The sequence below is a fragment of the Ambystoma mexicanum genome, chromosome 1p (genome assembly GCF_040938575.1).
Source record: "Ambystoma mexicanum isolate Mex_15411 chromosome 1p, UKY_AmexF1_1, whole genome shotgun sequence".
Classification (NCBI taxonomy): Eukaryota; Metazoa; Chordata; class Amphibia; order Caudata; family Ambystomatidae; genus Ambystoma; species Ambystoma mexicanum.
The window spans coordinates 788,673,892-788,688,188 of NC_090921.1; the positions used below are offsets into that span (position 1 = coordinate 788,673,892).

General features: G+C 45.1%; 1 protein-coding gene across 12 annotated transcripts in view; it reads left to right on the forward strand.

Annotated features, from left to right (window-relative positions):
- Window positions 1-14,297, forward strand: part of UBAP2L (ubiquitin associated protein 2 like) — a 1,950,223-nt gene that overhangs the window by 579,103 nt on the left and 1,356,823 nt on the right. For 8 of the 12 annotated variants that reach the window (XR_011304365.1, XR_011304368.1, XM_069651771.1 and 5 more), the window contains exon 9: window positions 3,884-3,958. The exons of 2 other annotated variants lie outside the window; for them this stretch is intronic. Coding sequence is in view for 8 of the 10 variants with exons in the window: in XM_069651771.1 (XP_069507872.1) it covers window positions 3,884-3,958 (75 nt within the window). In the remaining 2 variants the exon portion in view is untranslated. The remainder of the gene's footprint in view (window positions 1-3,883; window positions 3,959-14,297) is intronic. 2 more of the 12 variants (XM_069651764.1, XM_069651828.1) reach the window with 1 other exon arrangement.

The window sequence follows — 14,297 nt, forward strand, 5'->3', positions numbered from 1 at the left end:
GAAACCATAGCCCATGGTTACTGCCTTCATTACAGGGACCTCCGAGCAATCAACCAGTAAACCACTCTTTGTGGATTGTAGATCCACTCCTTGTGCAGGAAATTTAACCCTGCTAGAGAAAGGCGCTATAGAACCAGTGCCTGTAGCGCAGTGGAACAAGGGGGGTAATGGTATGATATGGTATTTATAACGCGCCTATACACAAGTGTTTCAAGGCGTGAAATTCCCCTTATTTCCGAATATCCAAAAAGGACGGGGGACTAAGACCCATTTTAGGCTTGAGATACTTGAACAAGTTCCTCAGGAAGCACACGTTCAAATGGTCACACTTTCTCAGATCCTTCAGGCCCTCCAACTCCAGGATTGGTTTGTCATTGGACCTTTATGATGCTTATGTGTATGTGCCTATCCATCTCAAGCACAGAAAACACCTGAGGTTCGCCATTGGCGGTTCTCATTAGCAATTTCGAGTTCTGCGGTTCGGGCTGACTTTTCACCAAACTGATGGCGGTAGTGGCAGAGAGTCTCCGCAGAAGATTCACATCCACCCCTACCTGGACGAATGGCTGATCAGGGCGCATTCTCCCGAGCAAGTCCTGGATCATCTCAACATTACCTGCCATTCTCTTCAGACTGGGCTTCTCCCTCAATTACAAGAAGTCCCATATGAACCCTTCTAAGAAACTCGAGGTCATCAGAGCTGTTCTGGACACATCCTTGGGAAAGAGCTCACCACCCTAGGTGATGGCTCGAGACATTTTACAGATGGTCACCACATTTCAGAGTGCCCAACGTCTCCCAGCCTTTGATTTGTTGAGGTTGCTCGGCCTCATGGCATACTGTATTTTTCTGGTACCATAGGCCCGCCTGAGAATGAGATCCCTTCAGTGGGTTCTCAGAACTCCAAGGTCCCAGTTCTCATGAAAGATGCCGGACCTACTTCAGGTTCCAAGCAGGGTCGCACTGGATCTTCTGTCGTGGGCCTGCAAGGGCAACATTCTGAAGGGAGAACCTTTTTAGCAACCATGGCCGGAGATAACAGTAGTGACTGATGCCTCTCACGGGGTGGGGAGCCCACACCAACGATCTGACAGTCCGAGGTTGTTGGTTCCCATCAGAGTTCAAACTACATATCAATCTTTTGAAGCTGAGGGCTGCCCTCTCTGCGGCAAAAGAATGTTCTGATAATGACGGACAACAGTGGCCATGTACTACCTCAACAAGAGAGGTGGTGTAGGGTCACTACCACTGTGCAGATGCAATGCAGTTCTCGTACTGGGCAATTCAAGAAGTAATCTCCATATCTGTAGTTAACCTAGCTGGAGAAGAGAACACGGCGGTGGATGCTCTGAGCAGGCAGAGCAGTCTCCCACTCGTGGGAACTAGCTCGGGAAGTCCCAAGAGATCTTCATCCTTTGGGGAACCCCTCAAGTGGATCTGTTCGCGACCAGTGTTAACTGGAAGTGCGAACTGTGATGCTCCAGGGACTTTTTCCCCACGAGGAGCTCTAGGAGACGTGATGGTGGTAGACTTGGAGTTTCCACTCCTGTATGTGTTTCCTCCAGTCCCCGTCATTCCTCACGTGATCAGGAGGTTGATAAAGTTCGGGAAACACATGATCCTAATTGCCCGGGATTGGGCCAGGACTACTTCGTACCTGGACCTTCTGCACCATGTCCATCTGTCCTCCAATACATCTTCCACAAAGAGAGGACGACCTCTCGAGAGGAGGGTCGGGTTCTCCGTCAAGAGGTCAAGACACTCATCCTTCACGCTTGGTTTCTGAGAGGCTGAGATAGGAGGATTGGGAGCTCCTGGATGATGTAATGGAGATTTTACTTTTGGCCAGAAGGCCAGCAACAAAGTCTTTATGCTGTTGGAACAAATTATGCAACTGGTGCAAAGACAAGAATGTAGGTCCTTTTTTGTGTAAAATGCTGGATGTTTTATCCTTTCTACTATCTTTAGCCAATCTGGGGCTCCAGATTGGTACTATTAAAGGCTATTGAGCGGCGTGGTCCATCTTTAAGCGGTTGTCATAGGAATGTTCATACTCCATAATTCCACTGGTGACTCCATTTCTGAAGTGGCTCACAAATGTGTTACCCCTATCTCCTTTTCAGGTTCCAGTTTGTGACCTTAATCTGGTTCTAAAATTCCTAATGTGTGCACCTTTTGAACCTTTACACTCATTTTCTTTTAGGTTGTTAACCTTTAAAACCATTCCATTGGGAGCTCTAACATCAGCCAGTAACGTGAGTGAGTTGCTGGCACTTTCATCCAAGCCACCCTTTACTATCTTTCATAAGGATAGTGGTGTTCTAAGGGCTAAACCTTAATTTCTACCCAAAATAGTTTGATTTCCATGTAAGACAAACATTTTTACCTTCTTTCTATCCCTCACCTCATCCCTAGCAAGGGGGAGGAGCAGTTACACAGGTTGGACCCTTGCAGAGCTTTAAACTTTTATATATCTAGACTGTCAAAACTCTGTATTGATGATCAAAATTTTATTTGCTATACAGGCCACAAACTGGGTCAGGCTGTTACTAAACAAACATTATCCAGATGGATAATTCTGGCTATCTCAGAATTTTACAGGCTGGCAGGGAAGAATCCTCCTGAAGGTTTAAGGGCCCAATGTACTAGGAGCATTGCTACCTCTACAGCCCTGCAATGGGGTGTACCAATAAAAAGTATTTGTGAAGCGGCAACTTGGTCTTCTATTCACACGTTCACAAAGCATTAGTGCCTGGTAGCTTCCCTCGGACAGGATGGTAGCTTTGGAAAAGCAGTCCTGTGCTCTGTTCATGAAAACAATTAAAAAATAAATTCTACTCCATTCACCAATTCAAACACTGCTTTGGGAGTCTATCAAGGATGAAGAATATGTGGGAGGACACAATCCATTCTAAGAACAAGAAACTTACCCCTGGTAACGTTCTTTCAAAAGGATGTTCCTCCCACGCATTCCTCATCGCCCTCCCAACCTCCCCCACAGTAGAATTTCCAGTGTTATTACAGCTTTCATTCCTTCAAGGCTGAGTATGGTCATTCCCGGGTTATACCTGTATTTCTACTGTAAGAAAAAACAGAACTGAAGCCAAAGGATGCTGGGCATGCTATATCGGCCTTAGATGACGTCAACCTCGATACAGAGGCCTTCGAGGGACATAGTCGACTCGCAGCGCCCTCTGCCGACATTTTCTTACAAAGCATCTGAAGCTGGATATCGAATATCAAAGATGAGGACTATGTGAGAGGAACATCGAGTCGAAAGAAAGTTACCAGGGGTAAGTAACTTGTTCTGTCATTTCAATGGTGTTAAGGAAAAGAGATGGGACAATGTATTTTAGCTCTCAATGATTCAAATTCCCTTCAACGCTGTATGCTGGAGTTAAACAATCTGTGCACTGGCAGACGGGGACTGCTTAAAATTGGTATGATGAGCTGCACATAGTCTGGCCCCCATGTTGTAATAAGGGAGCTGTGATAAAGGAAATATCTAAGCAAAGTTTCTTGTGTAAGCAGTAAGTGCTAATGCTGTCCCTGACAGCAACGCTGCAGTTGGGCTCCTGTACAACATCTTTAAGTGTGCTTTTTTTCATTGGCAACTGTTTAACATCCATGGGATTTATTGGTGTTGGGAGCTGTTGGTACAATGTTCCATTAGAGATGAGGTGGATTCTCATTCATCGCCTGATCATGGTTTGGTGCATCATTCTCATTATTCGGATTTGACTCTTATTCAAAGATTCTGGAATGGGGTTGTAGAGAGTATCTGTTATTTTAGTATAAGTTCATCTGTGTTCATGTGTCTCCACTGATGTTTTGAATGTCTGTTCCATTTGATCCCCTATATTTTCTTTCTTTTTTATTTCAGGGCTTGATTTCATTGAGGGTCAGGGGTCAAATTATCCCCGAAACTTTGACACTGCTCCTGGTATGATGCATCCAGGTGCACAATCTGCCCGGATCTCTTTACTTCTTGTAGCTTTTGTTATAGATTTGTAGTCGTTAACTGTCATTCTACTGTTTGACTTGTTTTGGTTATTCGTTAATTGAACCGTTGATGCTTTTTCTTTGCTGTACTGTCCGCAGTGCCTTTGTGCCTCCATTTACTGTTATGTTCGGTTCTTTTAATTCGCATGGTTCACTCTGCTTTTGCTGCACTTGCTGTTCTCTTTTCAATGCCATCTGGACATTTCATGTTTTAACCATTTGGGATGCAAGTCTGAACCTAATGCCCGTGTAGTCCTCCCCACCAGAGTGCCCTTTTCATACATCTTTCTAAAAGAAGCTACTTTTTTTTATTGCCCAATACTCCAGCGCCTCTGTCTTATTCACAACTGTACAGGAAAATCTTTGCCATGAGGAATTGTACTTGAGCATCCATCCATGCACCAGGCAAGGCCCTCACCATACATCAACAGTTACTTAATTGTTGTTCTTGTTATGCCATATTGGTAGATTGTGGAATGGGTTTTTTGGAGTGCAGACAACCGTTTAGGTGACTTCCCCTTTTTTGCAGACTGACATCCCTGAATGGTATATTTTTCAGTTAGAATATGCTCCGCTCCCTTGTGGCGCATGTTTAAAGATCGACTTTCAGAATTGACATGGGGGTGGGGGGGAGGGGGTTCTGAGCATCCACGCCATTTTTATTAGCAGGGAAAAGAAACTTGTGTCTACCAAACTCAACCGAGGTAGTGTAAATGAGCAGTAAGGCTTAGAATTCACGAGATATGTAGGTGGTGTAATGGTAGTGGGGCGCATCCAGAGCGCTCAAATATATCTAATTAGGCTACATTAATAAAAATACACTATTTGGCTTCGGCACACTCCAAGCAATGAAAATAACAGATAAGCAGTTTTAGCAAATCTATAGCCATTCCTGGGTCTTAAATATCTGCTTTTTCACATGTTTTGCATGGTCGGCCATCTAGTGGTTGGCTCGTAGTATCTCTTGTCTGGAAAATAGGGCATTGACTGGGGGATTCAGTCACACTATCTCTATCATGGGTGTACAGGCACCCATGATGCCTCACATGTCAACATACTCAGATTTATTTTCTGCCTTTTTTTATCAGCAAATGTTTGCAGAGAGAAACTTTGCAACGCCAGTACACGCATTACTGTTTTGGATTTACTTTGCAAGGCCTAGAGAATGTGTCCATTAAAACTTCTCTGGCAGTGTCAATACCCCCTGAATCCCACATTGAGAATAACTCGTTTTAAATTCTGCTTCAGGTGTCATTCTAAATGTCCCCTACAGTTTGGTGTGTAACAGTTGTTTACCGAGGGACCACGGCAAAGAACACTGCCGGGCGCGCCTAAAATTCAAAACAAAGACTATTTCGAAGCACTGGCCTTCAAATGCCATGCAAGCGCAATCTAAAATGGCAGTCCAACGTTCGAGTTCCAAGTCCACGTTTCAGATGCAGGGGTTGGAAACACCTCCCCTCAAAAGCCAAGCAAGCAGGTGCCTTCCGGCAGCGCTTTACTGCTGATCCTCCAGTTTTGACAGCTCAACCTCGGGGGGGCTGGGGGGGGGGGTGTGTGTAAGGGAATTATGTTATATTAAAGATTCTTATCGGGAGAAAAGTGCTGGGATGTGCTTTTGGCAGCTTCAGTTCGGTTGACACTGTTCGCCGAGCATAGGTGTATTTTTTCCGTTGGTAGCTGTTGTGTGAGGCTGTGTGGTTTGTTTCGTCGTTGTTGTGGTGTAGTGAAGTGCATGCAGTTGTGCTGTAGAGGTATGGTTGTGTTTAGTCCAGAGTTTGAGAGGTGTATGCAGAAGGAGGAATTTTGTTGGTAGGTGTTGGGGAGAATTTTCATTTTTGTGTTTAATTTCTCCCACCTTAGAGACCCCCATCTCTTTTGCTGAACTTTGGAGCTTTGCATTTTTAATTCAGTGTTTTCTGTTTGTTTTTGGAGTCTGACAAACTCCATAGACCTCATCTTGTTGTTTTGTCACACTGCACCTTCAGTGCAGTGGCACAGGGAAGCCTTCCAGATTTGCCAAAGGTTTAAATACCTTCTGTGTTAAACTGTTTCCAAGAGCAGTGAAGTGAAATTGACTTTACTTATTTTTGTAACTTTCTAGACCCAGAACACTGTTTTACCATAGAGTGCTGGAGTGGTTACTTAGTATCCCCATTGTCTATTTTTTCATGTAACATTTTTGTTACCCTTTCTACAATTAATGGCTGCTGGCAGTGGTTTACTTTTTCTTACCATAGCGCAGGCTGCGATTGCAGCTGCAGTAAAAATGACCCATGGGTGCCCATTATGTCAAAATGGCCCTGGTCTTCTTTTTTCGCTATTTCTTGTTGGAAAGGTCTGTCGGGGGGGAAATTCTGCCGGGGTCGGCCGGGCCGTCCGCAGACCTCCGGCAGGGAGGCCCCAACTCCTCCCGTATATCCCAGATGAGATAGAGTATGAGACGCACACAAGGAGCAAGGCGACTCTGCTGTTTATTTATACAAAACGGCAGGGATGGGTCAAGGAGCGTACGCGTCCGTCCTGACACACACCTAATCGTGGGGCTCGCAGGCCCTTTTTACTGCATTATGACGCGCTACTTGCGTCACTTCAGAAAGTTAACAAAAAACCAATCGCCACTCTTAATTGGTTGCTCGAGTGGTAGGGTTAGTATAGTACACATATAGAGAATGATATTAGTGGACAAGGTGTAGTCAGGTGGTATATCTGGGTTGTCCCTATAATTGGATACATAAGAATTGTTACATGAAGGCTCCTGAGGATTGGCTAATGTTACTGACGTCTGAGATAAGAGCCCCATGTTCTGATTGGTGCATCCGTGAGCTCCCCAGCCTGGGACCACCGTTGTTCCCAGCTCTCGGTGTACCTGTGTTTGCAACAATGTTTCAATATGGGTACGTGCAGACAATGTGAGGATTTATTCATAGGTGGAAGGCTGATCGCTCCCGCTGACCGCTCCCACTGTAGCAGGTGTCCATTGAGCCTTTCAAGTGTCTCGGCCTGTGTCTCGTAGTGAGGGACCCAGACGCCTTTTCTCTCCTGGGTTTTGGCATCTCGTCAGATTCGGCTTGGTCACGTGAGGCGGGACCGTGTTTGAGGCAGAATTCTGCACAATTAATATTGCTTTTCCACTGTGTGTCTGGTTTAATTTGTAGATATGACTTTAACGTTGGTACGCGGAGTACGAGGTTGCAACATCGTGCCTTTGATGATTTGTTCTTGGATGTGGGCTTGTAACATTGCGACCTTGGCTGGTTGCTCCATCGGGTTCTTTCTGCAGGATCAGCAACCTGACTCTTGCTTTGTTAATGTCCACGGGAGCTCTTGTTTGAGGCCTACTCGGGCCTGGTGCTTAAGTAGTCTGTTTGGTGCATAGGTGCTTTAGATTATAGTAGCATACATTTCCATGACCAGTATCGTGTTTCCATTATACCTCTCATGGTGGTAACGGGTTTCAAGGGAAGCGTGAGCAAGCGTTATAGATGAGTTCATGATGCATCTTGCGTTTCTGCATTCTGAAAGCCTATGTAAAAATAATAAAGATGCACGTCCGTGAATATGCCTGTCGCCTACGTCAGAGCACTGAGTATGTTCTTCGTGTAAATTGGTGTGGAAATGTTAAGTGTGTATACTTGTACAGATGTGCTTCCCGTTGTCTAGGTCGTCATGGCATCTCTAACGACGTGTGGTTTTTAGTCTAGCTGATCCGAGCCGCAGGTGTCGGCATGGCCAGTGCGGGCTGCTGGGCAGGCAGGTGGACACATCCGTATGTTCCTGTACCAGGGTACCTGGTCGTCTGGTAAATGGACAAACTCTTCCCGCGGCGGGTGTCTGGGCCGTGACACTCTAGGCCAAGCGCGAGAGGTGAAGGACGGGAGCCTGGTCTTCCATTCTCCCACTTCAGGTCCTTCTTGAGATTTACTCTGCGCGCTAAACTGGGTTTGGTCCCTTTGTTCATTTTGTCTTTGGCAGGATTCACTGGTGAAGCCCGTGTCTGGCAGGGCAGGAAGTGAGAGAGGGGCCCGAAACTCCCTGTGCCTGATCCCCTTGGTCACAGGAATGCACCCAAAGTTAATTGGCTGGCTGGCTGTCCTTAGAGGACAGAAAAACCAGGAAAGTGTCACGCGAGAGTCCACAAACATAGTAATTAAGATGTAGAACAGATTTGTAATTAAATGCTGGGAGGAAAACGAAATCCGAGCAAAGTTATACAATACATTTTATTAACATCATATTCATTAAAACATGATCGCCAAATTCTAACCATATTGCGTATCAGGCTTGCACGTAAAGAAATGCGTTTAGACAAAAATAAAGAAATAGATGACCTACCATATGTACCTGATATAAATCTAGTATAATTACGTGGACAGTGGCTGCAAAGTGCCCGATGTGCAAAACCTACACTTGAGAATTTCAGTCAATATTAAAATGCATTAAAGATACAAAAATATCTTCACTTCTATAAAGAACGCTAAACCAACTTTCAAGAAGAATTTTTGAAAATGCTGCATAAGAAACTCAAAACTGGCAAATTTAAGAACAATGTCAAGAAAAAAATATACAAAAGAGAAAAAATACCCAAAAGAAATCAAAAGAATTTCGTGTCGTATAGAATATATACGACAACCATCAAAGAACATTTTTCAATAATACATCACAGAATAGAAAAACTTTTTAAAATCAAAATTGCTAGAATACAAAAAAGTGGGTGCCGGCAGGTTATCCCAAAGAGAACAATGGTGGATGTACAACATTTATCACATCGGCCTTAACCAACAAGAAGAATGGTTGGCTTGCGTATAATACCTCACTGGAGTGCACTTCAGTTCCAGACTTAGAGCATCAGGCTTAGTATCATCCAGGGGGTTTCTCCTTCCCTACTTTTTTCAAATTCCTGTCCATTATTGGTATTTTTACCTGGGCTGGATGTTCTTGGCTTTATTCTTTGACTTTAAAACCCTTTAAGGTCGGCTTTAAACATTATGCCTGCACTATACATTGGCCATTAGTGAATCTCATTGCTTAGGTTTTTTCTCCTTTTCTTTTTTCTTTAATGTAAAATGACTTGCACCGACATTTTCATCCGGTTTGGTGCCCATATGGCGTTTTGTCATTGAGCACACCCATTTAGTTATTTTTACTATCATTCATTATTCTCCAGCATGGGGTCTGACATTGATTCACATGCTCATGAATATTCCCCGTCGTCGGGCTGGGAATCCTCAGTAAAGAACAAATCTGTTTCACTTCTGAACTGTCTTTCTCCTAACAACCAATCACTGGACTATGGGACATACTGCCCCCAGCCAATGACGGCCCTCTACCTAAGCCCCTCTCCTGGCAGCCATCTTCAGATTTTTACCATATGTTCAAGTGTTGGGAGTCCTCGTGCTATAGCGCTCTAGTTTTTACTGCATTTTGCGTTTTTTTTTTATTTTTTTTTCTTAGTTTTACTATATTTTTTGGGGTCAATGGAGTCTCAAGCTCCATCGATCCATTTTCCGATTAACGGCGACTGGCAAATGATTCCATCAAGGTTCATCTGGCGGCTATCTCCCGCTACACCAGAACTCCGGGACGGTTGTCATTGTGGTCACTCCGCCTGGTCAAGGAGTTAATCAAAGGAATTTTCCGTTCATTCCTGCCGGTGAAGGCTCCGGGCCCAGCGTGGGAGCTGAATGTGGTGCTGACTAGTCTCATGAGTCCACTGTTCGAGCTTATGCATTCGGCAGTGCTACGGACACATCCCTCCTTCAAGCCCAAGGTGCCGTCTGACTTTAATCTAAACGAGCACTTGGCAAAATGGTTCACTCCACTATTAAGCACCATGAAAAAGGAAAACAAAAAGATGGAACTCGAATGGAGGAAAGAATACAACCCAGACGAAAAAACAATGTACCAGAGAGAAATCCGTGCATACAAGAAGGAAATTCAAAAGGCAAAGAGAAGGCATTATGACAGAATCACCAATGCCACCAACACTCAAAAAGAAATTTTTAACAATCAAAAAGATGAGATGAGAAACCCACCGGAGACAGAATCAACAAACCCTTAGTTCCCACCGGGTACCACAGTGGTTGGAATTGTCAGGATACGTAGTCGTAGGCAGGTGCAATGGCTTTATGAGTGGGAAGGGAAGATAGGTAGCGCTGTGAGGCAGATAGGAGGAGGGGGCTAGAGTTAAAAGGGACCTTGAAGGCTGGATGAACTCAGATCATGACGGATGCGTAGGGGTGCTACCGAAACCCATCTGTGGTCAATACAGAAACCCACCGCCTGAAGTAGGGATAGAGATGCCAACTAATCAACTGCATCAACAATTTCCCCCTCTGCATACATCTCTGAAACTCCAAACCAAACACAACCACAAACCTACAGCACAGCAAACCGCACAAACTTCACTACATGGCAACAACAAAACAAAAACACACAGACTCGCACAACAGTACACGACGACTACCGGCCGCAAAACACCCCAGGCCCAGCCAACGGACCCACCGGGCTGAGGCGGCCAACAGCACATCACTGCTCTCTTGCACTTTTCCAGCTCCTTCCCACTAACCCCCCCTCCCTTCCCTTTTCAGAGCCGCCAGAGCGCCAGGGGACCACTTCGGTGGTGATAGTGCACGGTACAAATGTCCTTTAACATTAACATTACCTGTATTCTTCCTGACGCCTTCATCGCCAGCTGAGAGGACTTTGCAATCGCTGGATGTGGCTAGAGCGCTGAAGTTCTACGTGGACCGCACAATGTTTTCACAAACAGTTGTCACGTCTTCCGTACTTTGGCCCTGTGAACCCAGGGAAGGCCCTCTCCCAGGCTTCCATTTCCAGGTGGCTCTCCGGCTGCATCACCCATTGTCAGCGGTTGGCAAACCGACCGTTGTCTGGCCATCCGAGAGCCCATTCGACCAGAGCAATCGCTGCAACTACAACGTTCCTGTCTGATGTGCCCCTGCTGGACATCTGCAGGGCTGCTACGTGGAGGTCGACGCACACCTTCACGAGATTCTACTGCGTCGACCGGGATTCCAGGGAGGAGTCCAGAGTCGGCCAAGCAGTGGTGCGCAACCTGTTCGCTTGAAGGTGAGCCTGGTGAGGAGGTAAGAGATGCTTATGTTTGAGCCTTGCCACCTCCCGTGGTTGTGCATATGTACTGCTATGTATCCTTTATTCATGAGCATGTGAATCCATGCCAGACCCCATGCTGGAGTAGGAACAAGTTAGTTACCTGTAACAGTTGTTCTCCAGCATGGGTCTGGCATGGATTCACATGTGAACCCTCCCGCCTACCCCTCTGCGGCTCTTCTCTTGGTCCTACTGCCACTTTATGTGCTACCAAATCTGAAGATGGCTGCCAGAGGAGGGGCTTAGGTAGAGCGAAGTCATTGGCTGGGGGCAGTATGACCCAGAGACCAGTGATTGGTTATTAGTAGAAAGACAGTTCAGAAGTGAAACTGAAACTGATTTTCTTTCTTTACCGAGGATTCCCAGCCTGACTGGTAATATTCATGAGCATGTGAATCCATGCCAGACCCTTGATGGAGAACAACAGTTACAGATAAGTAACTTGTTCCTTATTTCTTTCTACTTTTTTCAAGCTCCAGGTTCTTGGTTTCTTCATTTAGGATATGTTGCGTTATGTTTCCTTTCATCTTTTTGCAATTGGATTACATGCATTGCTTTTTCTTTTTACAAACGTTTTTGAGTTTTGTATATGGTTCATTTAGCCATTATGGGGCTACATGGACCATGGATAGTTATCACGCAGTATGGCTAGAATTTGCAGATCAACATGTTTTAATGAATGTGATGTTAATAAAATCTATTTTATAACTTTGCTCTCATTTCAATTTCCTCACAGTATTTAATTACAAATCTGTTCTACATCTTACTACTCTGTTTGTGGACTCCCGCGTGACACACTATTGGTTTTTCTTCCTTTTGGTTGCCTTGTGTCCGCGATGTAGGGGATACCCATTTCTTGTTCTTGTCCTTGGAGGACAGCCACCCTGCTGTGAGAGTGACGGCTAAACTGCGAATGAATGGGAAGAATTTGAATAAAAGGCAAGGCTTTTGGCTTGGAAGGCAGTCAACCACTGGACGAAGGAATCTGAAGAAGAATTTAGAAGAGACGCTTGCTGCTACTCCTGGACCGTTGGTTTGCCCGGTGGAGCCCTGCTGCATTGCTGAATTTCTTGAATTCGCCTCGACTAGAGAAGCCCTGCAATGGACGACTTCTCCCCTTGGGTTGGTGGGACCAATAAACCCCAAAGCGAACTTGTCTGGACATCGTCTCAGAGCTGGCTCTACTTCTGTTGCTGCTGCAGGAACCGATTGCCAGGGAGAGGAACACCAGAATCGAGTGTCTCATTTTTAAGTCGGACCCGAGCTACAGGAAGATCCTCCGGACTCGCATGAAGCAGGACTGACCAAGCCTGAGCCACCTCAACGGAGTGCTGGACCCCACATGCGAGGAAAGTCCATAAAGGTATCCGAGAACCGGAGTGGTGCTATTTGCGAGAGCCACGAGAAGCTGAAACTGCAAAGTGCCGCTGATCTGAAGTTTGCCCATTGCTGCTGCAGACCTTCAATTTGTAGTGCTGGAGTCCCCACGACTGAGGCCCCGGAACAGGATCTGCAGACCTACACAGGAAATGAAGCCAACTGGAACCACTTTCTTCAAACCAAAGGTACTGTAAAACTAAGGGGACTTACCTCTTGTTGTGTAACCTTGCTTGCCTTGCTTGCTTTTGCAGAGTTGCTTGCAGCTTTGCCCCTCACAAGCCTCCCAGCTTGTGGCCATACAGTGATTTTTGTTTTCTATAAAGACTTCGAAAACATTGTGCAAGACTTTTACCTACCTGCAAGAAGTACTCCAGCTCCACTAGATGTTTGCTCAATGAACATTGGCAGTCCTGGCTCCCTGAAAGACTCTTCCTACCTCTGACTTTGTGCTTGGGTTCAAAATGTACTTAACTGCTTAAGAATATTTGTTAACCATTGTTTTAGCCCCTAAAACGTTTTCTTTGACACCAAACTCAGTATTGCTCTGAATGTGCCAGTGATATATCAATGTTTAGTGTTCTATTTGTTTAGGTCACCTCAGGGTGTAGGAATTGTATGTGTGCCATCCCAAATTGGTATCTACTGATTTATTGAAACTGAGTGTTTATTTTTTAAGTATATTATTATTACATATTTTGCTCCCTATGCAACTGACAAATTAATAAATTGTTTAAACAAGAAACCCTGAGTGCAAGTGTTGTCACTGTGAATGTGTGTAATAACCCTACAGTTCACATTGACCCCTCTTGAGATGAACCTGGCTGCTCAGTCACTCGACCCAACCTATGGCATAAGCACGTACTACACAAGTTGGTAAACTATTGCTTAGAGGACAAGGCTGGTGCCGTCTCCCACAGGGTACTGCATACCATCTTGCCTAACATTAGGGTTGGTTAGTGGCAGTACCCTATCCCTACCCCTCTGTTTTAAATTACTGTGGCCTGGATCCCTTCGCCTGTTGTACATTCTTTTGTTAGAAAACAGTAGGGTGTTGTCTTTCCTCTGAAACTATTAAGACATACTCTTGATTTCAGTATGTAGTATTGTCATAAACAAATGGCTTACAATTGATTTGCCTCAAAACATGATGAACCCTGACACAGCCCTGGAAGAACCAGGCTGACAGCCGGGGAGTAACAAACTTAGTTTCGCCCCACTAGCGTGCACATATGAACTATTAGACATGTGTTTTTTTTTTTTTATGAGCGGTTCAGCCTGTAGCCGCTATTTATTATTGCTTTTTCCAATCAATTTCTCAAGAATTATTCTTTCATATACATTAAAACAGAATTACTGCAAACAAAGAATCTAAAAGAAAATATTCTTATTGTAAACGGACATAGATTGAATACTTCAATACAGTCAGTACATAGATTAAGCTTATAATGTGCATGACTCATAGAGTTAAAGACCATGTAGTTGGAACAAGAAACATGTGTTTCGAGTGGATTGTGTCCTCCAACGTATTCCTCATCTTAGATGTATTCCATCCAGCTTTACTGCTCTCCGGAAATTTTTTCAGCAGAGGCTGCCGTGCGTCGATGTTGTCGAGTCAATGGTCCCTCGAAGGCCTCCGTCGAGGGTGACGTCATCGGGTGTATAAGTAGTACGCGCGGCGCCCGTTGGCCTCAGTTCCGTTTTTCCGCGGTATACGTTGCTTCGGACATTCGGAGCGCCTCGAGTTCTGTGAGAATATATAATAACGAAATGTCCTCGTCATC